This window comes from Cygnus olor, chromosome 11 (genome assembly GCF_009769625.2).
Source record: "Cygnus olor isolate bCygOlo1 chromosome 11, bCygOlo1.pri.v2, whole genome shotgun sequence".
NCBI lineage: Eukaryota > Metazoa > Chordata > Aves > Anseriformes > Anatidae > Cygnus > Cygnus olor.
In genome coordinates, this window is record NC_049179.1 from 3,131,835 (window position 1) to 3,156,699 (window position 24,865).

The following is a 24,865-nucleotide window of genomic DNA, read 5'->3' on the forward strand; positions in this document are numbered from 1 at the left end:
AAGAGAAAACATTGAATGACCTGGCAAGTTTTAAATCAGAAGAAATGTGAACAAAGGGAAACTTATCTTCTTTCTGCAACATGCGCAGGAAAAAGGTAGCAGGTATTGGTCAAAAAGACAGTTAGATACACAAGAAAAAAATAATAAAAGAAAACAGTGTAGACATCCAGGGCCTCTCCATGTCTTGCACATTGTAAGAATTTCTCATCATTCCATCCTATAAACGAGAAAAGCACTTTATATGTAGAAAAGAGCAACAATGCTCAGAGTACAGTTTTCTGCAGAACAGGGTAATAAATTAGAAACCTTTGGTTTGTAAAATAGGTAACTGGAGGTCCACAATCCAACAAATGCTGCAGAGAAGGTGACAAGAGCATGACACCAGAACTACAGAAAACCTGATAGTATCAAATCTGAAACACAAATATTTCCCATAATAAGCAATTAAAGAGTACTATTCATTACAACATTACATTTGAGAGATAAAAGTATAACGAGTTTCAAAATTACAATGGTTCACCAGCAATTTCCAAAGAAATCCCTAAATTACTGACTGCTTGAGTTTGGGATGATAACACACAAAAAAAATATCACTCAGATGATGCATGCTTTGTTGTACTTCTCTGAAAAGATCTGTCATACTGGCCACCATCATTAGTACTAGGTTAAAGGGACTTTGGATATGAACCATCATGAAAGTTCCTGTATTGTCAGCCTAAAAACTATAAAAGTTTCCAAAATTAAACTCAATCACCATGGAAAATGAAAAACTATTAGCGAGAATTGGTCAAATAAATGAATCTCATTGATCTCAAATGAATCTCATGAACTTAAGGCAGATTCAAATGACTGTTCAAAGAAATGGTAATAGTAGATAGTTCAGCAAAATTTAGCACATCAGCACATCAGGAGACAGTATGGTTTAGATGTTCCTTGTATGACCAAGTTAATGTAGATCATTATATATGGTACAATAACAAAACCAATTGAACTGAGGGAAGTGCAGACCCTTATGACCACTGGAAATGCTTGCTTGCAATATTGCTACCTGCAGACACTTTTTTCCTACCAACAGAGAATGTGGTTAAATTTGTTATGAGACAGAGGTTTTTGCCCTGCTCAAGCACCTTTAGTTTGACCTAAGAACAGCTCCTGTGTTCACAGCTGTATGTTTTTTAGCAGAACCTGAATTCTCCAGGTCTGCTGTAGAAAGCCTTCTAAAAGCAATTCTCAGAGAGCCATCTCCTTCTCTTTGGAAACAAATTAATCTACACCAGCTGTGGAAAGTGAAGAATGCTTCCTGTCACCTTTATATCACAGCTTTCTGTCAGTGCCAGTGACAACATCACCTCCCAGGTTAACACCAGACACACAGGTAAGCATCCATGGAGAAAAAGCACAAGTCTTTTAAAAGCAGCATCACAGATACCCTGGGGGATCTTCTATATGAGACAACCCAAGCAGCAGCAAGGCCAGCCCTAAGGAACCCTGGTAAATGTGCTTCATGAATAGATCATTATGAATTTATTCCTTGCTCAAGGGTAACTGTTACTTCTTTGTAAATATCACACATGAACTAGCATCACATTATGATATTTGTATCTTCTATTTCAAAAAAAAAAATATATCCCCTGAGACTATTCTCATCCTCAGCAGACCTAATCAAATTAAACCCGAATGTCTTCTCCTCTGTACCCAGACACAACAAACCTAACAGAGAAGTCTGGAGCACCCTGAGTGCCAGTCTGGTTGGCTCTTTCTGACTTTCAAACCAAGCATCAGTTTGTTAGGATTGTTAGAAGAAAAAGTTGTCTTCACGGCTAAGTTCTGAGACTACTGAGTGCAAGTTTGGCACCTTTAAGAAGAGAGCTAAACCTGTATGGCCTGTACTACTCTGTCCCCAGGTTTTGTGTCAGGGAGTACATAAAACCTGAATCTGAATACACGGGGATTTGAAGTGCAATTTAAGCTTGCTGAGTGCTGTAAATAACGGGCAATGGTCATTGTGAGAGAGAAAAACATCTGATCTTTCCACCACTCACCTTACCGGGTGCTGCTTTTTAGGGTGAATTTCAGTAGTGAGGCTTAAAAGCTGGAAGCCTTACACTTGGCAACATCTTGCATAAAACAGCGATAATGTAACCATTGCTAGCCTCAACACAGTGGGAATTTTTGACAGCTTTTTATTTTGACAAGAACTAAGAAAGCTCTCAAATTCTCAACTCAAGAATCACTTCAGTCAAAGTGGATTACAGAAGCAATTCTCTTAATCAGCAAGTTTAGCACAGAGCAGAGCTTTACAGAAAACAGCTTACATAAACAGTAAACAAGAAGTTCCTCTCAATTATGCATAGACCCCCACCTCAATTCCAGGTGATAAGTCATGGAAGCACAATATTAATGCCTTATAAATAACACATCTATTTCTGTTCAGGACTGTTTCCAGTACCAAAACAATTTCACTAGTAAATAATTCCGCTTGTAGAGCTAGAGCCAATATCCTCCTTTATTCAGTAACATACCTTCACTGCCATATATATATATATATATATATACATAAATAAGATAAGCTGCTGTTGCTTCACCTTGAAAAATCACTCAGAGAACATTTTAATGAACAAGAGTGACTTTACCTAACAAAACAGAAAATGAAAGATCTAAGTGAGAGGAAAAGAACAACCACCACCACCAAAGAATATCTTCAAACTCAGCTGTCTCCACAAATCCACTCTGCCCCTACCTGTTCTTGAGTAATGCTGCTTGTTCTAAACATCATGACTATAATCATGTCATCAGGTCACACACAAAAAAAACTTCCAGTATTTAGCAAATAACACCAAAGTGTTCAATGCTTTTTGTTTAGGCACCTTGTAATAATATCAAAATAACTGATCACGGAATTTGGACTGTTACCAATAACAATTCAAAAACACCTTCTGTATTTCTTTGCATAAGGCCTTTTAAAATTTGGATCTAAAAACAGATAACAAGCAGACTTAATTTCATCAGTGGTTGATTTATTTCTGCTTTCTGCTCCCTCTGGTCGCAGTTCAGTGAAACCCATAAATAAGTTAGGCTGGTGAAGGAGATTGAATTTTTGAGACCAGAGCAGTAAATGAGGAATTGAACAGCCTGGAGGTTGAAATATCTTCTCTTGGGATATAAGCCTTTGGACCTATTAGCAGCTGTCTATATTGCTGTTCCAGCCATCGACACATATGACCATGTCAACATATTGAAATGATTTATGTTTCTTTGTGTTGCAAAAGGACAGACCTTGTATGTGTTTGGGGCTCCATCACTCTGTTACTGCAAACATCTAAAGTCAGTTAGCTACATAGATTACAATATATACACACCCACATTTTATTCCAAAAATGAAAGTTTCCAGACAGCTTCTCTCAGGAACTACTTTTCAGTATTTAAAAGGCATCCAAACAAATCCAATATTTAGGAGGTTAAAAAAATAAAATAAAATAAAATAAAATAAAATAAAATAAAATAAAATAAATAAAAAAAAAGGTTGAACAAGGCCTATAAGCTGTAAGCTTTTGTGTACATTTACAGGAAAAAAGCTGTATTTTCAACATGTTTACTATATCTAACACCTTTTGTTTCTCAACTAGTTTGCAAAACTGCCGTTTGTGCCGTTAGCCACAAATTTTTCCCTTATTAAGTACAAAAAAGATTTTCCAAAAACGTGGAAAGACATGGTCAGCACAATTTGATTATACAGAAAACCGGGTTTTGTTTGGTTTTTGGTTTTTTACACTTTTAGTTAGTACTTGCAAAGGAAAGACTGACAGGTAGGCCTGAAAATAAAAGCAAGCAAAACAAGCAAAGCAGAAACCTCCCCCACCACCCACCACTTAGGTTTTTTGTAGTCCTCTGACTTGGAATCAAAATTTCACCAAAACCCAAGAGATTCCACAAACAACTGAAGCAAGAATCGATGAATCACCAAACCAATCAAAGACCATGAGTAAAAAGAAGCGTCTCCAGATCTTACTTCTTGCAAAAAGATTGAGACGACCTCTGGCAAAACGCAGATCAGAGGAGCAGGCCTGCACCCTCTGTGGGCACATGGCAGCAGTTTCGGGGCAGTTTTACCTCAGGAGCTTGCCCCGCCCACCTGGCACAGGTACCACAGCGCCACTCCTCCATCTTTGGCAGCAGACCCACATTTGATAAACAGCCTAATACACTGAAATGAACACTTATACCCATCTCCCAGTAATTTAGCATTCCACAAAAACTAAAGTTATTATTTCTAAGAAGGTGTCACTCAGTGCAGGCCACGGGCTTACCAGGCGTGGCAGAAATGGTGCCCCACAAAGAACTGCTGACCAGCAAGGCTTCAGACAATAGCCACACACATAAAAAGAGTAAAACTTGCTAACAGATCTACAAAGGCATCTCTGCACTTAAGACAGTGCTATAACTAGCCCCAGGGCTCTCTGAACCCCATAGGCAGGAGTCAGGTGAGAGCTCCCAGACTCCACATGACTGCACTCCTCCACAAGCCAGCTTCAAAGCTAAACAATTGAAATAGAAAACCATTACCCAAGACAATTTTATTTTCTAACTATTCACTTACATTCTACATACTCACATGGTGTTCGCAGCAGGCTTCCAGTCTCCACTCCTGAGGGAAATGGCATACCTGCACAATGGACAACTGCAGTATTAACTTTCAACTAGCCCTTGCTTGCAATTTACTGTTACACAGTTGGATAGAAAGAGGCACACAGATTAAACTCATTCAACTAGCAGAATGCTTAGGATCTATGTTGTAGTGTGCTCCCCAAAAGGTTCTTCTCAGCTACTGTACAATGACCACTTCACTAACAGACATTCATAGAAAAGAGTTAACAATCAATCCCACAGGTGAACAAACAGGTGTCCTAAGTAGTGCAGTGCATTTAAAGATAAGTGGACAGAAAAAAATACAGATACTATGTAGTATAAGTCTTTTAATATAAAAAAATCCTCATATGAAGTAAGAGATTTTTTTTTTATACATAGTGCAAAACAGGTGATGAATCCCATCTGATCTCTCTGCTTAGCACAAATTTAATTACTTTTTTTGGAGAAAATTAAAACTTAGCACACACTGAACTTTAGCTCTTTAAAGTCAGTTTTAAAAAAAATCTGTAACAAGATTTTAGTATCCCACTTCAAGGATTAACAACATCAAATATTTTGGTAAAACAGGCCACATCATAAAAAAAAAAAGTAGACAATAGATATGAGGAAGTTTATGAGTTGACATAGCGCATATTCAAATCTGGAATAAACTAATAATTATTTTTCAGGGAAATTATCACTGACAGAGAAGTAAATGCTATTTTAGATGTTTTCAGAAAGCTTCTCTTATCACAGTGTTGTAGATAAAACCGTATGCAGTTTAAAAAAAGCAGTGAATTTATCTCAGTACTGATGACACACTGAATAAATACCATCACAATATGCAAAATACCTACGCTTAACATGAGCTTCCTTTCTATCAAAATAATCCTGAGCACTAGGTAAAAACAGTCAAAAGCATGATTTATTCAGCATCTTAATCAGCTTGATTACATGTCAGATTTGAATTTCAGTAGCTTAGGAGAATGGTGGTTCAAACTTCACACCAGATGCTATCACCACTACTATTTTCCAAATAGCAGCCAGTCCTACATCAATGCTAGCTTTGCCAGGTTTAATGTCAATTGCACTGTAATTTGGGGGAAGTTGACTTAAAGAGGGGATGAAACAAAAATAATCTGCATTAATAACTAACTGAAAAATGTTCTCAATGACCAGGGTGAAAACAAATTTCTGCATTGCACTGAATAAAAATAATACATCCTGCCCCACCTCATAACCATTAAAATACATTTTTATCTGCTTTCACTGCTACAGAAGAATAGGCAAAATAAGTCTAGTGCCAACATCTTTTACTCCTTGAGTTATCAGGGAAAAGGGAAAGTACATTTTCTTTCTGGGTAAGAAAGAACACACTATCTCAAATAATATGTTTTATTTTTCATCCTGCTGACAAGGTTTTCTCCACTTAGATAACCGAAGTACTGCCCAAACCATTATTCATATTATTTTTTTTATAACAATAAAAATCATTCAAACTGTAACAGCCACTGTTTATTAAAATGTATTTTTCTTCAACTGTAAGCATAGCTCTGAACGATGCCAGGTGAAGCAGTAAGCAATTGTTAACTGCTGAAGAGATGACAATAAAAGATGGAAGCATTTTAAGAGACTTCTTCCATATCCACATCCTCTTGTAGCTTCTGCACCATTTTCTCTTCCAGCTGTTTTGGTTTGCCTTCAAAACAAAGAAATATTAAATTCAAGATATCTCAACAGGCAAAACAACCTGAATATATTAAGCAGCTGTTTAACAGTAAACCCACCAAGCTGAATATTATTTATTGTTAACCTCCATCACCACCTAAAATTATAGAATTGTTGTAATAGAAAAGCTGATACAGTTTTTATGCAAAAGTCTAAAATGCAGTCAACATATTTTTCCATTTATATAGCTAGCAAAAAGATTTAAGCTGTCCTTAATGGTGTGTTGGATGGCAATAATGTTACCTCTTAATAATGCTACCAAAATGAAAAAAAATCCAGGACTGACATTTGTTTCTGCTCTTTAATCCAAAACACTGAAAAGGAAACTTTTGTTGTCTGAGAAACAAATGCACATTATTGTGCATCATTCCCTTAACATAAGCAAAGCTAAAAAACAAACAAAAAATTAACTATAAATATATCCTAACAAAAGCCTGTTTCACATAGCTACAGTCTTAAGATTTGTATGTAACACAAACAGAAATGGAAAAAACATAACAGATTTCTAGTTAACAACTAATAAAGTAACCTACCTCCAACTGAGACAAGGTCATTAGTAATTTTTATAGAACAAGAACTAATGGATATTAGTGTTGGTTCTTTTTTTTTTTTTTTTAAATTCTCTCTATCACTGTGTTCCATTAGCTGTATTTTTAAAAATAAATAATCTTTATAATCTGTTTTTATCAACATCATCTAACACAAAATAGCACTTTCAATAAGGTGTTTGGAAAACAGAAAATTATTTAGGAGGAACAGGTATCTGCAACTCAAAGCCAACTTAAGAACTCAGTTCACTGACAAAGAATATACAATATTTTATCTGTACTATACAGAGGTTTTAGTCAAAATTAGCAAAATTACCATTATATCAAAAAAGTTAGCATTACACTGCAGAAACAGTATTCTCATGTAAGTTCACACAGTGAACTACAAAAAAAAAGTTACATTATTAGCTAACAAAAAAAAAAATCCTGTATTTTATATTAATTAATGTGACTGGCTGTTGAGTTCAAATGATTCAACTCAAAGGGAAGACTTATATAAATACACTGATTAAGAGACTTGCAGTTCTGAAAGTACCAGGTATTAAGTGCAATAAAATTAAAACACTGCAGTAAGAAGGGATGAATGCAGGACCAAATAAACAAAAATGTATGTTTGATTCAGAACAAGGATATTGCTCACATTTCATGACAAGAGCTATACTTCACATTCAATAGTCAAATTAATTGTTTAAAAAAAAAAAAGCATATGATTATTGATGAGTAGGGTAAGTCATACTAAAAAAAGATAAATATTCATCACAAAATTATATACTTTAAGAGTATACACAAACCAGGTAAATCAAGTTCTTACCTGCATGTGGAGCACGAAGAAGGTGGATATTCTGTTTGACTTCTTTGATATCTTCTGCCTTCTGCAATTCTTTGCTCTTCTTTAATCTGGAGGATGGGGGATATTAAATTAAATTACCTTTAAACAGGTGGTGGATGTTTTCTGTTTAATCCATGACACACATATTTAGCTAAAGGTATATAAGTGTTAAGTAACTCTGACTGTAAGCAAATAAACGTAAAAACTATTTGAAAACCTATTTAAGTACATACTGGATTCAAAATCAGAAAGCCAGTACTATCAACTCTTATCGGAAATGTGCTTAAATCTGGAAATCCACGCTACAAATAATGAAATACCACTATTACAATTGCATGTGTAAAAGCTACATTTTCTTTGACAGCCAATGTAGCATAGTAGTTAGGTAGCACAGCAGACTCCACTCAAACTATTTTACCTCATTGCTTGGATTACTGTATACGTAACAAAGCAAATAACCATTTAAAACTCCTAATTGTCATTTTTCTGGAAAGACTGACTGTCTAGTACAGATTTGCAAGAGCTCCTGTAATACAAATACTTCTCCTCACCTGTTCATAATAAATCTAGCTTGGCGTTTTTGCTTGATTTCCTCCACTCTCTTCATTGCATCAACTGAAACAAATCAGAAGTTGCTGTAAAAGTGCTTACATAGATACAGTTGAAAATGCATGCTATTTTACAGAGCAACACGACCAGTACTCCATAATATGAAACCTCTACATCAGACGGAACTCATATTGCATAGAAGTTCTTCCTTCTTCAAAGAGGAGATAATTTTTTGTATAATGATGAATTATATTTTAAAACTTATTAATGGTTTCACTTTTATGCCTACGTACATTTTCTACAGTTAAGCATCACAAGAAAAGACTCTTACTCTATTTGAAATCAGATGCAAGTTACCATCTTCCCCTTTCTGGCATTCACTCCTAACTTACAAAGTAACTCTTCCATTTTATATCATTTATATTATTTATGAAACAAACTAAAGCAGAATGAATGGGAACAAACAATGGCATTAGTATAAGAGGCTTACACTGGGAGCCTCTTAAAATTCTGGAGAACAACCAAGGCTTTTTCAAAGATAACAGTTCAAAATACAGTAATGCTACACCTGGTTTTCTAAACAGTTTCTGAAAATAAATAAATAAATAAATAAATAGAATAAAATCAAGCAAAACCCCATACCCATTCACAACAGCCCCACACCTAAGACTCCAGTCATGACTCCGGTAATTTCCAAGAACAATCATTAAAGGGCGTAACTATTCTAAGTAGTCTCCTGAAAACATGTTCATGTAAAGTAAAAGTTCACTCCTCACAGTTACTCTTTTGTTCTTTTTCTAACATGACTCACCAGTCTTGTTCCACAACTCTCTCTGGTATTTCACTGGCTCATTTCTACGTTTTTCAAATTCAAATGAATTATCCTGTATTAAGAAAAAGTAAATACAGCTTACATACAGAAGCATATTTAGATCAATACATTCTTACTGTAGCACTCAACTATTAATATTCTCAATTCCCATATTTTAAATACATTTAGAGATTACTAGACTAGAAGGGAATATATTAGTGTTTGACCTCAAAGTGTCACATGCCACAGTGATTTGCCTGAAGAGAACTATTTACCAAACCATCTCCTTTGACTATTTTTTTTTTTTTTTAACAAGACAAAGGGAACAGAAAAGTTCTGAAGTGAAGTAGGCACTACAGAGTAGACTAGACAGGTAGAAGGCAAAACTTAAAATGTGTAGTCATTATTCAACAGTCCAGAATTTTGAAAAAGTTCAAGAAACGTTCTTTCATTTTAAGAATATCGTAACAATATAAAATCATTTGAAATGGTGAAATATTTCAATTGATGACACTGTAGGGTTTGGGGTCAGCTGATGGGAGGTGGGTTTTTTTTTCTGCTAGACATAATTATTTTTGCACCAATTTTGTCTGAAGATTTTTCCTCACCCGCAGGCTTTTTTTTTGTAACAGTAAAGCAGAGTTTTAATCTTCACTTCATGTAAAGACAGCTCCAATGAGAGCTACAATATGTAGTAGCAAGAAATGGCACACAGACTCACAAACTTTGCTCCATTATGAAACAAATACTAGTCTTCACCATGGCATAGCATCAAAACGTATAAAAAAGAAAACACTGGCCAAAAAATCCTCTAAATTCCAAGCATAACAGGACATAATGCCAGTGTCCTCAGTCACTCTAAGGGGAAGAGTAAGCCAGTCCTTCAGAAATACTTTGTGAACAACCACCTGACAACATTTATTACTTAAGGACTGTCCTGTAAAATATGAGTACTTAGTATTTTTACCACTGAAGTAACTTTGTCTTTTCTTTTTAACCATCGTAAGTTCTCATACACTCTTTTTGAAACATTCCTATCTATGCAAAGACTTTCCCTATATACCATAGGCTTTAAGGAGATTTCCAAAGGTAACTTAGGTGTTTATATAGAGAGACTTCTTATAGGCACCCTGTAAGCCAGATTATCTGATTGTGCAGAAATACAATTACCAAAGGTCTATGTTCACAGAGCAGAAGATTCACAGATGGAAAAAGCACGTCTTGGATTTTGCATGTATTGTGGATATATGCAACTGGCTTTCACACAGAAGCTGAAATGTGAAGTTCAATGTTATAGTCAAACCAAATGAATAGCTCACCCTCAAGGAAATTCACATACTCTCCCACAATCCCTCTTTTCTACACTAACTCCATACCTGGTGCTCATCTAACTAAACAATAAAACATTCAACTAGTTAACCTAATGTGTTTAGAAGTAGAAAAGGCTAGCTTACTGCCGTTTTGATGAATTAGTGTAAAGTGTAACGTAAGAAGTTCATCTCCTTACCACTGTCAATTCTTTGCCAGCTGCTTTCCGGAATGCTTTGGTCCATCTGATCTTTCTTGGATTCCGCTTCTTTTTGAAGTTTTTGTGACATTTTGATTTGCAGAATCTAAATATCTTGGGGAAAAAAAAAAAAAAAAAAAAAGAGTCAAATCATGTTATTCCCACCCAATTGCAAACAGGGTATCAAACAGTGGCATTTCTCTAACAATACAGCTCATTGAAAATGACGCTGATCTTTTAAATTTCAGTCTTCTTATTTCAAATGTCGCTATTAAGCAACTATAAGGGATGGTGGCTGCTTTGGGGGTTGTTTTTTTAATCATTCTCAGTGATACTATATTTTAGCAAATTACCAGCTTACAGACAAGTATTATTTCTATTTTGCAGATTTTTGTCTGTAATAACTATGATGCAGAAATGGGAAAAAAATGTGTTCTGTGAGGGACTGCAGCTGGGCAAGCAGTAATTGCTCATATACTTAGTGCTTACCCTAACACACTAAGCTTTTGGTGGAGTAGTTAAAGTTCAGCCATGATGCATTCATTCTTCCAGAGTTCATGTTGCTATTACTATACACTAAGGCATGCATACACTACCTATGGGGTCTCTGGAGCCCACTCAGACTAAACTCAGAGTCTTAATGAAATAAACATGCACAAATCTTGTTACAGCACACAAAAAGAACGCTCTTCCAAAAGTTAGTATTTGTGTTACATTTCAACAGAACCCTGTACAGGAAAACTAAACACACTTGCCTTATGTTATATATTTATTAATTTATTTCACTCTCAGTGCAACATTCAGCTACAGCAAGTTTCATTACATGAAGGACTGCTGCAATTAAGTTCGGCAAGCTAAGACACTCAGTACAATTTGGCATCTAAGAACCAGATTGGTATCCTCATCAGCAGCTCCCAAATAATAAAGCATAATGATGCAAGAAGTGACATGGTGAAAAAGCAATGGGGGCAGAAGCAAGATGTAAGAAAGATGCTAGATCCCCCAATGTCTGAAGCCTTAGTCATCCTCCCAAGTGAAAACTGACTACAAAAAAAGTTGGAAACCACTTACAATTTAGAAAGAGAAGAGAATAGCACAGAGACTATATATAAAAAGAATCTCCCATAATTACATGACTAGTTTTGTTTCTTTGATAAAGTTTTTACTTATAAAACAAACAATTTCAAGCACTGTTCTTGTTTCTTCTTTATAAAGTCATTTTCACAGCTGTCAGTGACATACACAACATACAGTTAAGCTGATTAAAATCCTCACAACTTGGCTGGGTTTTATTTATCGTCTGCCAAAATAACTATAAAACCAAACATGCACTGTGAATAAATAATTTTCTATACCTGTAAGCGCTTTTTAGATACAGTGCCATCCTGACAAGAAGAAATCCTCATACGTCTCATATAATATTTTTCAATGTAATACACACACAGAAATACCTGTCGTTTGGATCACAGTTTTAAACCTTAAAGATCACCACTCAAGAGGAGTGCTACGCATATTATAATGTCTTGGACTGAATTTACTGAAAGCAATTAAAGCACAAACCAAAATATTCCAACCGACCATTTTTCCTTTTTTTTCCTTGCTCCTTTTTTTCCATATATTCTACAGATTTCTACGTCCTGCGATGTACAATTATTCCACTCATCTACAAAAATAATTGAGAATGCTTTGGCTTTTTGCTCTACTACTCCAAATATAATCTGCAAAATCCAACACATAAAGAAAAATTGCCAAAGTTCGTTCAAATTAAACTGTGTTCTTCAAGTTAATGATGCATGATAGCATAACCCTAGTTTCCCACTGGGTACTGGACTGAAAAACAACCAGAAGAAAATGGATGAATATTCATTTTCAAAGTAAATGATAAGAAATTACTCTTTAATGTTAAGTCCCATTGGAAAGACCTTTAAATTTCCAGTGCTTAAATACTATTAATTAACAGACTCATGTTTAATGAAAAATCTTTAAAATCATTCATTCCACACAGTGATCTTAAATTGCAAACGACTGATATTTTCAAAATTGCTGCTGTATTTTATTTAAATAGCCTACCTAGTTCATTTTGAATACTTTAAATCAAGGTTTGTAAGAAAAAGGACAACATTAAATATTTGATGCAAGCTGGTAGCATCAATCTCGTCCTCTGTAAACGACAGAAAAGCAAACAACAACCAGACAGCTACTTATCAAGTGGGTTCCCAATACTGTTTAGTTAACTGCACGATTACATCATGAAATAAAGTACACAAGGAAGTTGCCACTGAGAAAATATCACTTTTATTCTGCTCATGAAATAGTCGGTGTCATGTACTAGTTCTCCTCATTGCGTACACAGGCATAACTCATTTAATTCTAAAGTTGTTACGAAGTCTTTATCAGTTACCAATGGCTATGACCATCATAGGATCACAAGAACTAATCTGTAACAAAACATTTTTGTCATTAAATTGTTTGTATGTATTTTACCCGTGAACAACTATCACTTAGTTCATTCCGTTGTTTATATCTGGATCCCACGGCCACCCCCAGCTTTCTAAAGGTAACTATAAAACAAAACGCTGCATTTAATTTTATAGCTACGTTGTGCTAGACTCGTTTGAGGCATCTGCCCCTACTAGCCATGGAAGCCACTTATGTTCATCCAGGTGGTGTTTTCAGGCCTGTCAAAGATGCATAAAAGAAACTTTACTATTCATACTTGAAATTTCACTTAAACTAGTACTGAAATTACGCAGTAAACTGTTGAGCTATGAATAATCCAGTCCCAAACTACTGGAAATAGTCCCACATCCAGCTGTCATTTTCCAGTCAGAAAGAGTAAGTAGCAAGATGACAATGAAATAAGAAAGGGAAAGAAAAAATACATAACCATATCAGCATCTAGAGTCCTTCAGCGCCCATAAATCTGTGCATCGCTTGAAGTATCCTGGGCTACCTACTATCCAGACCAGAGCTAAAACTTCACTTAAAGGCACATAAAATTACATTCGTTATCCACGAGCTTGCGAAAACCCTACTTTTTTGCAACCTTAAACTCATTCCCCTCTGATAATCACTTCTAAAGAAAACGAATGGAAAACATAAAATCTTCAGTAATCGTCTTCAATTACTTTTTTTACATCCTCTTTACACCCAACCCCCGAGAGCCGTGACTCGGGGCAGCACGGGCCGGGCCCTGGCACCGGCAGCAGGCGACTCGTGCGAGCCTCACCCCGCACCGGGCTCAGCCGCGCTGCAGCAGCGGCCCCGGCGGCACGGCCCGGCCGGTACCCGCGGAGGCCCCGGCCGCCCCCCCCCCCCCGCGGTACCTTGCAGTCGTTGCGCACGAACATGACGCCGTGCCCCGGGTAGATGGGCCCGGAGCAGAAGTAGCACTTCTCGATGCGCATCGCCGCCGCCCCGCCGCGCGCCGCCCCGCAGGCCCCGCCGGAAGCGCGCTCTGAGCTCGCCGGAAGGCCGCGGCCGCCGCGCCGTGACGGGACGCCAGCGCCCCCCGGTGGGCAGGCGGGGCGCAGCGCCCGCGGCCAGGCCCCCGGCCCCGCTTCGGGGCGACTGCACCAACGGGACGGGGGGAGAAAGGCGACAGGGGCGCCTCGGAGAGCCGTGACACGGCACAGAGCCGCCGACACACAGCGCTCACCCCCTGCATACGCACACATCAACCCCCTGTTGCTAACTGCGAGCCATCGCATCGAGAGCAGGGTCACCGCTGCGATTTCACCAGAGAAAGAAGCCTGGGGAAAGCCGAGATGCTCACAATAACGAACCCATTAAAAAAATAAGTTGTGATAAACTATTAGCACTTCACTGTACTTTGTCTTTTAAAATAAGCTGTCTTTTCACTTTCCCAGGTGACTCCCCACTTGCTGAAACATGCATTCCCCTTTTAGAATGGAAATAACCCATTACACCTTCTGTTGTCCCTCCTGTGCAGTTAATTGTTCATTAAGAAGCTTGGTCCTGTACATTCCTGTATCGTTTAAACCTAGACCGGGCCTCCTCTCTCATCTTCAGCCCTAGGATGCTATCCCAGCTTAGCATCTGAAATCTTTTCATTATGTAAAGCTCCAGCACCACAATTCCTGCTTCTCCCTTTAAAATAAACTATCCGAACATTTGGTGAAAAATTCATGTATTGAATTGCACACGCCTGTAGGGCAGATGTTGTTTTCTGGTTTCTAGGGCAACAAAAAAGTAAGTCAGCTTGGGGTTGTATTAAAAAAGATAGAAGGAATAAAAATCGATTTAGAGCAGTAGAGACGCTAACCTTATCAGCACAGAACTTGTCTCCAATCTTTCTGAAAAGCTGACCTCAGCCACATCCTATTGCAGGAGGCGCAGGCTGGAGCATATGACTTGTGACTGGTACTCAACCCCCAGCCCTCAGGAACAACAGCTTAGCCCTGCCTCTCAGACAGTGAGCAGGCCAGGACTGTGTAAGATAGCAGTTAGTCGCACACTGCACACCCGAGGGAAGGCTCAGTGGCTGTGACAGAAGACGGCAACCCAGCTGATAGGAAGAAATGGTAGAGACACATATGCAAAGCAGTTGTATGAGGGAAGCTATAAAGACACCAAGTTCACAGCCAGAGGCAAAACCAAAAAGCAGTAAACAAGATTGCCTAGGCCTAGGGCTGCAATTCTTTGGCATATGCAAATACAGTCAATTGTTTCGGGTTGATTAGTTTGAGTTTCCTGCCGCTGTGACTGCTCTAACCCTGCCCCAGCTGTATTTATTTCACTAAAGAAAGCTTACTCCTGGCAGAGTACTATACAGTGTGAAGTTTTTGGTGGCTTCTACAATTTAAACACGGTGAATTACAGACCATCACCAACACCCCCAACAGACAGATGGGATGTGAAAGCACAGTGACACTACAAGCATTTACAAGGATTTTTCTTCCTCTTACTGCCTTTTTCATATCAATGTGCTAACCTCCTCTTCAAATACATGTCATTACGTTGTGGATTTGGACTGCTTATTCCTGATCTAAAAATGCAATACAGATTGAAGGCTGCTGAAGCCAGAACCCAGATGAATTATCAGAAAAGAGTATGTACTGCTAAACTTACATACTTGTCCAAGTATCATAACAGAAATAAGAACTACCATATACAAGTGCATGCGCCTGCAGGATTGGGCTCATAGAGAGTATAATTTGGTTAGATGAGACTGCTAGAGGTCATCTAAACTCCTGTTCAAAGCAGGACAAATTACACCAAGTAGCTCAGGGCCCCGTCCAGCTGAATTTTCATTATCATCAAGGATGGTGACTCAGGGCACCTGTTCCAACTTCTGATTTCTTGTGGCTATATGCTCACGTCAGCAACTTTCTGAATGTCTTATAGATACAGAAGTGTCGCCTCTATTTTATTCTATGGGTTTGGGTTCCTTCTGGCATCACCCAGTATGCACCAGCCCCCCACATCTGACCAGTTCAGTCAGTGCCAGAGGAGAACAAGAATGGTGACACTGAAGCTAGAGAAGGGAATTTACATGCATTTGAACTAAAAAAGCCATAAGGCATGGGGACAGTGAAGAAGGACACAGACTGTTATTGAACTGAGACAATGGGTAATGTTACAATTCAGTTCAACAAATGCTGACAAAGTTGAGATCAGGAATATTTAATTACTTGGTAAGAAATCCTGGGACAAAACATCTTAATAGAAAGGGTTTCCACAACTTTCTATTCCATTACAGATCTCAACATTTTCATCTGACACGGGAGGGGGAAAAAAAAAAAAAAAAAAACCACATTTTGAAATACCAGTTTCTCATTGCATGAAAGTTATTTTTGTGTTTTGTTTTTAAACTAGCAGTAGACTAGTAAAAACACTGCAATTCACTGTCAAGAAACATTTAGCATAATTTCTCATGAGAGCTAAAAAGGCAACAAAAGTTTTATCACCAAATAATTAAAACAGATTGAAAAGTGCCATAAGATTTAAGGCTTACATCAAAGCAATTTTATGTAGACTCTATACAGTAGTTACATATAATATGAATGACAAAAATATGACAGTTTCAGTATTTAATATTTAATATCCAATCTAAACATAAGTATCCAAAAGGAAATATTTTTTACACCATTTCAGTAGTCACTTAGCTCAGTAGTTGGTTGCAATATTTACTGTTTTCAGGAACTGGATGGAGCTATAAACACAAGAACTTCCATTAAAGTCAATGCCTGACAAAGTTCCACTTCAACCCTCTGAAAAGCAAAGAGTTACATTAAAATAAATTCAGACACCAAAGTACATTGAAACACATTGTGTCCTACAGTCAAGTTTGATACTTTACTGGTCAGAAACATGATGGTAACTTCAAAAGGCACTCTGAATTAAACTACAGTAACTCCGGTCCACAAGCATTTCAGAACCTTGATATTGTGGTGCAGTAGAAAAAAATGTATTTATTCAATATAAATTGCTTTAATCTCTGTCTTAGCCTCAGAGCAGTCAAATTATATTGCACTTTCAAAATATTCTGTGTATGTTGTGATAAAAATTTAATATTTACATGTTGTGTTTGTTAGAGAAGAATACATTATTTTGCAAAAATATTTTAAGAACCAAATTTTAACACTTACTCTTGCATTCTTAATATAGCCAGAGGCTACATCATGTATATAATCTTTTGATTACCTCCTGTTGTAGAAACATTTTTGGTCCTTCAAAAGATGTTACATTGCAATTCATGTTCACAACCGATAAAAACACTTGCCTGAAACTGCAGTAGCCAAACAGACAGAATATTTAAATAAATAAATATGTAATTTCTAAAGAAGTAATAGCTTTGGAGTTTGTAAACAAGCTGCTGTGGAAAGTCTGTAAAAAGACTCAATGTGGTATGTTATGACTTTAATTGGCAATACTTTAGAGTTATACAACCTCTGCCAGGGTAGAAAACAGCTTGGTAGGCACATCTTATAAATCAGTCTGGAAAAAAAAAAAAAAGACCTAAAATACTGATTGTTCCTTAGGTTGCTTCAAGAATAAATAAAAATGATCAACAAGTAACATGATCCACCAAAACCAAAATTGACATTCAGTTGATCTACCGGGGGCGAGGAGGGAAAGTAACTCTATTCATTTTTAAACACAACCTAAAGGAAACAAACAAGTCATAAATGAATATATAATAACCAAGATGTACATGACACAAAACTTGGCTGCAGAAAATAAGCATCATAAATTTATAGAAATACTGATTTAGACAGAACTGGTATCTTAGCTGCATTTCACCATAGGAGAATCATTATTCATTTTTCAATCCAAATCTGAAGAAATATTCCAAATCTGTGTTTGGTAAAACAAATTCAGTACAAAGCATTAGTTCTGACGAAATTTTGCTGACATCTAGGTTACCCCACATTCCTGTTAAAACATGACTGGTAATATAAAAGAAACATAACAGACGTACACGTATGCCATTTACACATATTTATATGTATATGCATGTTCTGGAAATTCAAATTATGTCAGGAGGTCTCATAGGCTGTGTTGGCTATATTTTACATAGTACAGTTGTAGTTTAAATGTTCAGTTTCATGACATACCTAAAGTGCTCTACATATGCACCCACATGCTTCTCTATAAAGTTTTACACTCCATGTAAAATAGCTTTCTTTTGGCCATCGCCACTAAATACCGATGGTTTGAAAAACAATGAAAAGCTACTTGCAGGGTTTTGCTGAATACAGGATTTGTTCTTTATGATTGTCATTGATTCATGAAATGATTAAATGTTTCTGTTAAAATAGAATCAAGAACTGTTCTACTAAAAATCAAGAACGTATTTCTTGTTGGTAAGCTTGCTGTTTGTAAAAACTAAGAGTTGTCACAGTATCTAATCTAAAAGGCTACTCTTCAATTCAGAAACCTACCTTCTCTCACTGCCCATACCGAGAGATGCTTCTACCTTTGTTAATGAAAACTATTCTCTCCTTCCCTCCAAAGTAAAGAATTTGGGAAATATGCAGTGCTACACCAAACTGATGAATTTCTGTCCCATGACTAATAAGCTGCATACCTTGCAAGCAAAGGTCTATGTTGTTTGAGAGGAAAACCCAAGAATTAATATTAAGAGTTAATATAGCTCATTAAATAACTACTCAATGGGATTTGTCTGTAAGTTAAACAGTTAAGCTACAACTGTACTATACTTTAGCATATACATTAAATTTAATTGTAACTGAGTTAACAGCCACATCTGCCTTTTTCTTGCTCTTCATTCAGTTGTTCTGTAGAGCTGTGCCCATTGGAACGCACTACCCCTTCTGGGATCCAGGACTTATCCACACACCGCTCCATGCGCTTCATGATAAGGTCAAGCAGAGTATCAATGGCTTTGCTTACGTTATTCCCATTAGCTGCACTGGTTTCAAAATATGGTATTCTGCAGAAGGCAAAAAACAGAAACTTAAATCACAGTTCATATTCACAGGAGAGGAGCAAAACCAATACATAAATACTGCTGTATACTTAAAAATCACACTAACACTGTTATTGTTACACCACGACTGAGAGACAATAAGTGGTCAGTGGACTGAAATGCAAAAGAAACAAATAAATTGTCTCACTTTGTTGGTAGAGCAACAGGATAAGCATTAAGTTACATTATTTTACAGAGGCACTGGTCAGTACAAATTCCCAGAGTCATGTTCCTGAGGTCTGTTTTTCAGATCTGTTCACCTGTAACAGATGCAACTATTCTATATAGCCTTGCCTGCCAATGTGTTCTTTACTGATTTCTATCTACATAAGCTAGGGTGTCATCGCAAGAGAGGGAGTGCCAACATGCAGTTCCCACACAGGCAGGGCAGCAAAGACTTCTACTGAGGTGCTATTATCATCACTACAAAAGGTGTCACTGAACTGGAGCAATAACTTGCTTTACAGTTTATGTCAGCAGCCCCAGCAGGGGATCAACTTTCTGCGGAAATCTGTCTCCAGCAGAGAAAAGTCAGGGATAAAATATTCTTCCTCGTACTAAATTCAGCAGCCACTGCTCCTTTATTGAGCAGTCCAGCTCGGTACACATCCCTATCCAAAGCAAATAACTATAGACAAATATAAAGACATGTACACGCACTGCTTGGGGATCCAGATTTTGAGGGAAGAAGTGCATCCATGTTGCAATGGAGAGTGTACGTAGGGTATTTTCTCCTCTCTCCTTATTGCCCTGAACACCCCATTCCTAGCAAGACAGGAAAGCAGCAGATACAGCTGGCTAAAGAGATAAAGGAGAACATGAAATAGAAATAGGGGAATGGACAAAAGATATGAGTTGATATCATATGTGTCAGGGTAAACGGACACAGCAGAAAGAAAGCACAAGCAAGATAATAAAAGGAACAAAGCTGGAAATAAAGAAAGCAAAGAGATGCTCAATGAAAAGGAAGTCTGAGTAAAATGAAAATGATAGTAGTACAGATAACTAAAAAGACAACTCATAGGAAAAAAAAAAGGAGAAAAGAAAAAGTAGGACACTGGAATAGGAAGATAGGGATAATTATTTCCAGTGGAAAATTATGCAGGAAAGCAAATGTTAAAAAAAAACTAGTGGACATTGATGTTCACCCAATTCAAAGCTCATCATTGGAAGATGGCTACAGATGTAAAAATAGAACTACAAGCAGTAATAAACAGTAAATTAATGTAGAATGTCTGTCCTGAGAGAAACCGTTAGGTTAACCAAATCTAATTCCAACTTCTACCTGAAGAAAATTCAGACCGTCATAATTGTGGGCACCTTCTTGCTGTAGTACTTTAGACTGCACCCTAACCTAGCATATGACTCTTATCTTTACCGATTTTTACAGACAGTAAGATATTCAAGACTCACAACATTCACACCTCATTAAAGAGTAAGCTCTGGCCAGTCTTGTGTCAGACCCAGCAGGTGAATTTTCAAGCAATTGCATATGTACTTTTACCCATCCAGTCCCTCTATATTTTGGAACTGCTACAAGTAGGTGGCTTCCTAATTCTCCTGAACACCACTCCTTTTTCTAGTAGACTTCTGAAATATCTTGACAAAGTTTAGGCAGCAGTTTTTATGTTTGCTTGTTTATTTATTTTTTGGTAAAAGGTTCATTTCAACACACTCATACCCCCTTCTGTCTTTGCTAGAAAAAGTTTCTGGACACCTGGGTATTGAACACATACTGCTACTTTCCATTATTGCTGAGGGTGTTTCAATGGTGGGACTGTAGGCTTCGACCTTCAGTGCTCAGTGTTCACCACAGGATGGTGCCAGAGCAGTGACATAAGTGTTACCACCCCAACGACTGAAATTAAACACTTCATAATTTTAAATATTTCTTATTTAATTTGCAAGATCCAATGACTAATTTAAATGTCTAGGTCTCCTATAACCATTTTCAAAACACTTCACTTACCAGTACAAGGTCTTTCCACAGAAAGAGGACATTGAGTATCTCATACTTTAATCAACAGACAACTGTTTGCTACATTAGGATTTAGTTTGCTTCTTCTCACAAGCATTTGGGAAAGTATGTGAATCCTAGCACCTATTCTATCTCAATGCCACAGTGCACTAAATGCATTTATTTCTAATAGACAGTTTGCTTTTTATTGGTCTTCAAGGTCAAGGAAAGCTAGTTTGTGTCTACATCTGTGACAGAAAATAGCATGGCACAACTGGACTAGACTTACAGAACAAATTACCATTTAGGACTCGGTGTTCACACTACATGTGTTTTGTGGTTTAGAGCTGGTCCAAAATCATGTCTAGTCCCCCAGAATCCCCCCCACTATTCTGAATACAGATTACTGGTTGGAGCACATTATCTAGTTTAGTTTTTAAGTGAGAAGGAATCCAGTTCACATGCTAGAAGGCTGCTCCACTATGTGAATCAAATGGGTCAGACGATTTGCTTCAAAAAACATACTTCTGATCCACATTGAAACACAAATGTAGTGCAGAGATGAAAGCCATGGAATAGTTTCATGAGTTATAAGAGTACTTACTACGGGATTAATTAGTATATGATAGGAAGAAAAACTTTGCCATATATGATAGGAAGAAAAACTTTGCCGTCTTTCCTTTAGGGACACATGACCCTTGCCTGTAGGAATGGAGAAACAGAAGGCTACCCTGTCTTTCTGCTGATCTGTTTGATGTTTGTTTTTCGGGCTCCCTCTAGTCTGTGAGAGTGCAGGTGTCTGCCAGAAGACACAGCTGAACCTTTTGAGGCTAAGTGACCTAGAACTCAGTTAAGCACAAAATTGCTTGAACAACCAAGGAAAGACTGAACAGGCTGACAGTACGGGCAGGGGGACAGAGAACAGGGGAACAGTGATCCAGACCATTACTTTCTTCTGTGGGAAGCCAGCATTCAGTAATTACTCTCCAAATGCCTGTGAATGAGTCCCGAGGCTCTCAAAGAAACTGAGGCAGCAGGTTTCAGCTGCCATGCCAGTGGCAAGAGCTGCTCTACAACAAACTGTTGTAACAAAACTCAACTTGTAAATTAGGATGTCACTGCTTAGCATTACTTCCTCCCCCCTAAAATCTCATGTGATGGTCATCACCTCACCAAAAGCTTTCAGATTTTGCTTTGCAAGAGACACAGGTTTTCCATGCCTCATAGAAAGCTTCAGCACAGGCAAGAGCCTAATAATTAGACCACCATAATTCACCTGCTTTTACAGCTAAAGTCCACGTGTTCACCAAAATGTTTGTGAAACCATTTACTTTCTTTTTATTTTGCTTACTATCAATGAAAGAAGATTAACTAATCTCCAGCGCGAGATTAAGTGCAATTTTTTAGACGATGCAGAAAACATTAATCTCTGACAGGAAAAAAAAGGGGGGGGGGGGCATTGTATAGCTCAGTTCAGCATTCTAAAATACTTCGCACAATAACCTTCCATTATTCAGAAAAGGCATTACAGAAAGCATTTCACTTTGCTTTAAACACAGCAATAACTGGAAGGAAGTTACTTACCCATATTTTTCTGCAAGTTCCTTAGCCTCTTCTTCTTTCACCATTCTTTGGTCTTCCAGATCACTCTTGTTTCCACATAATACAATGTCAGGGTTTTCACAATACGCATGCATTTGTAGCTGACCTAACAGAAATAATATGAATAGAAGTCATGACTTACTGTCACATAAAGCTCATCAAGAACATTACTGTGTTTCAGGAGACACAAAGACTTTCAGGAGAAATGACTTTTTGAAAGAGAAACAATTGTGTTATCTGTTCTCTCTCAAGACTTTTGCAGCTGTACTGAGGAGGCAGAGAACAGGTGGATGCCCACTATCGCACGCTCAGTGAACAAGTCGAGGGAGCAGAAGCCCGTCAAGGCTAGCAGAGAAGCTGCATATTTGTAGCTTAAGGGATTATGCTCAACAAGCATCTTCACTGAGCTGACAGAAAAAAAGTACAACTACTTCCTTCTCCTGATGGATGATGCAACAGGTTTGAGAAAGGCTTCCTCTAGACACAGCAGCCTGGTAACATTTGCCTTCCGTTAAGCTTTGCTGACAAAGCTTCAGGTGAGTCAAATAGGCTTTCCACAGACTTAAATTACTGAATATCACCCAAGTAAGGGATATGATGCTCTCTGAGTTTGCTTTTATATAGGTTAAAATTCAACGTTAAGTAGGCAAAGCTGAATTTCAGGTAAGCACTAACAGCTATTACAATTACAAATGCAACATTTACTTTCTTCTTCCCGAGAAATCTTCAAAAACCAGTATTTTCAGTTCTATTTCTCAGTGAGACATTTGCAAAAACAGCCCCCATCCACTGCTGCAGAAATACAAAGAGAGAAAAGAAAAGAAAGAAGAAAGAATGCCGTACTTATCCAGTTCCTGACATTGAGGAAGCTTTGCTCATTTGTCAGATCAAAGAGTAGAAGAAACCCCATGGCATCTCTGAAGAAAGCCGTTGTCAAGCTACGAAACCTAGAACAGCAAAGTGAAATTGTTCAGCACATCTGATAAGTTACTTTGAAAATATAATTACATATAGTCATGAAACTGAGGTATCTAAAGACTGGATTAACTAGAATGAAATATTCATAATAATTATTTTGCTGATGTAAGGAATGGATAACAGGAGTTGCTAACATTACTATGGCCTAACCCAGGCCTAAGGAAGTCAAGGAGACATTTCACTCAAGCCTGAGAGCTTTAAATAAAGTCTTGCATTATACAGCATGCCTTCATCAAGATTCAGAAATTAAAATGATAACAAAAAACAAACTTTGAACTGAAATTTGTTACTACACACATCGGTTCTTGATTTTCAAACAATCAACCGTTAAGATGTTTGTCTTTCAATGGACAAATAGGAAAGAACCTTCTGATGTGATTTCACCAGTCCGACTTTTCCAACACCTTGGCATATTCACAGAAGTTTAAGAAAAACATAAAAAGAAAAACCTTAAAAACATCTATATGCATTGGCCATGAAAAAAACTGAAAGTTTCCAGAAGACAAAAAGCAACAATTACAGTTTTAAGGTTCTAATTTAATACAGTTGTGATTTAATGGGTACTCATGAGAAATTGTCATCACTGTCCAACACCATAGTAAATACATTTAACCATCTTGAGTCATACCAATAAAATGTATGAATCAATAAGGACAAGTCACGTACTTGGTTCCATTTGCATCTAACTTGATAGCACCTGCTTCACTTTCTAGATTGGAGGGGCAGGGAAGGAAACATACCTTTCCTGCCCTGCAGTATCCCAGAGCTGAAGATGTATCCGCTGTCCTCTGCCACCAACGCCATCTGGACCGTTTGGTCTATACACCTTCAAAAGGTAAATTTGCAAGAATGAGTGTTAGCAGTCCAACCTCTATGAAACACAAAATAACTGACATTTCAAGTTGTTAAATGCAGCAAAACTAGGATTGCCAATGCAAGGATTCCCAACTACAACTCAATCCCTTTACTTTATGACAAAAGTAATATGAGTTGCATTTTAATTTTGCATTTAACTGAATATTTAAAAATAAAGATAAGCTGGAACTGGAAAAAAAAAAAACATTTCCAATAGACTACACGTTCCAAGCAAATACTTAGAGTGGCCACTGAGTTTCATTAGGCAATCTTATCTTCTGTATTTCAATTTTCTACTTTTTACTATTATGTTCTATCCTGTTCACATGAAAATGTAATTATAAGACAGCAACGATCACAACATGCAACCTGGCAATAAATTTGTACCAGTAACAGAACCTCATTAGCAAACAGAATATA

The 24,865-nt window shown here is 37.3% G+C and overlaps 2 protein-coding genes across 6 annotated transcripts in view; both read right to left on the reverse strand.

Moving 5' to 3' along the window:
- Positions 1-6,007: 6,007 nt before the first annotated feature.
- On the reverse strand, positions 6,008-14,107 carry RSL24D1 (ribosomal L24 domain containing 1). Its single transcript, XM_040569946.1, has 6 exons — positions 13,925-14,107; positions 10,599-10,712; positions 9,092-9,164; positions 8,283-8,346; positions 7,714-7,799; positions 6,008-6,325 (listed from the first exon to the last, which is right to left on the reverse strand). The coding sequence occupies exons 1-6, from the start codon at positions 14,003-14,005 to the stop codon at positions 6,252-6,254; spliced, it is 492 nt and encodes a 163-aa protein (XP_040425880.1). The 5' UTR covers positions 14,006-14,107; the 3' UTR covers positions 6,008-6,251.
- A 2,461-nt stretch (positions 14,108-16,568) lies between these two features.
- Positions 16,569-24,865, reverse strand: part of RAB27A (RAB27A, member RAS oncogene family) — a 36,609-nt gene continuing 28,312 nt past the window's right edge. For all 5 annotated transcript variants that reach the window (XM_040569951.1, XM_040569950.1, XM_040569947.1 and 2 more), the window contains 4 exons: positions 24,331-24,416; positions 23,456-23,559; positions 22,595-22,718; positions 16,569-19,017 (listed from right to left, as the gene is read on the reverse strand). In XM_040569951.1, the coding sequence (XP_040425885.1) occupies positions 18,819-19,017; positions 22,595-22,718; positions 23,456-23,559; positions 24,331-24,416 (513 nt within the window). In that variant the 3' untranslated portion in view covers positions 16,569-18,818. The remainder of the gene's footprint in view (positions 19,018-22,594; positions 22,719-23,455; positions 23,560-24,330; positions 24,417-24,865) is intronic.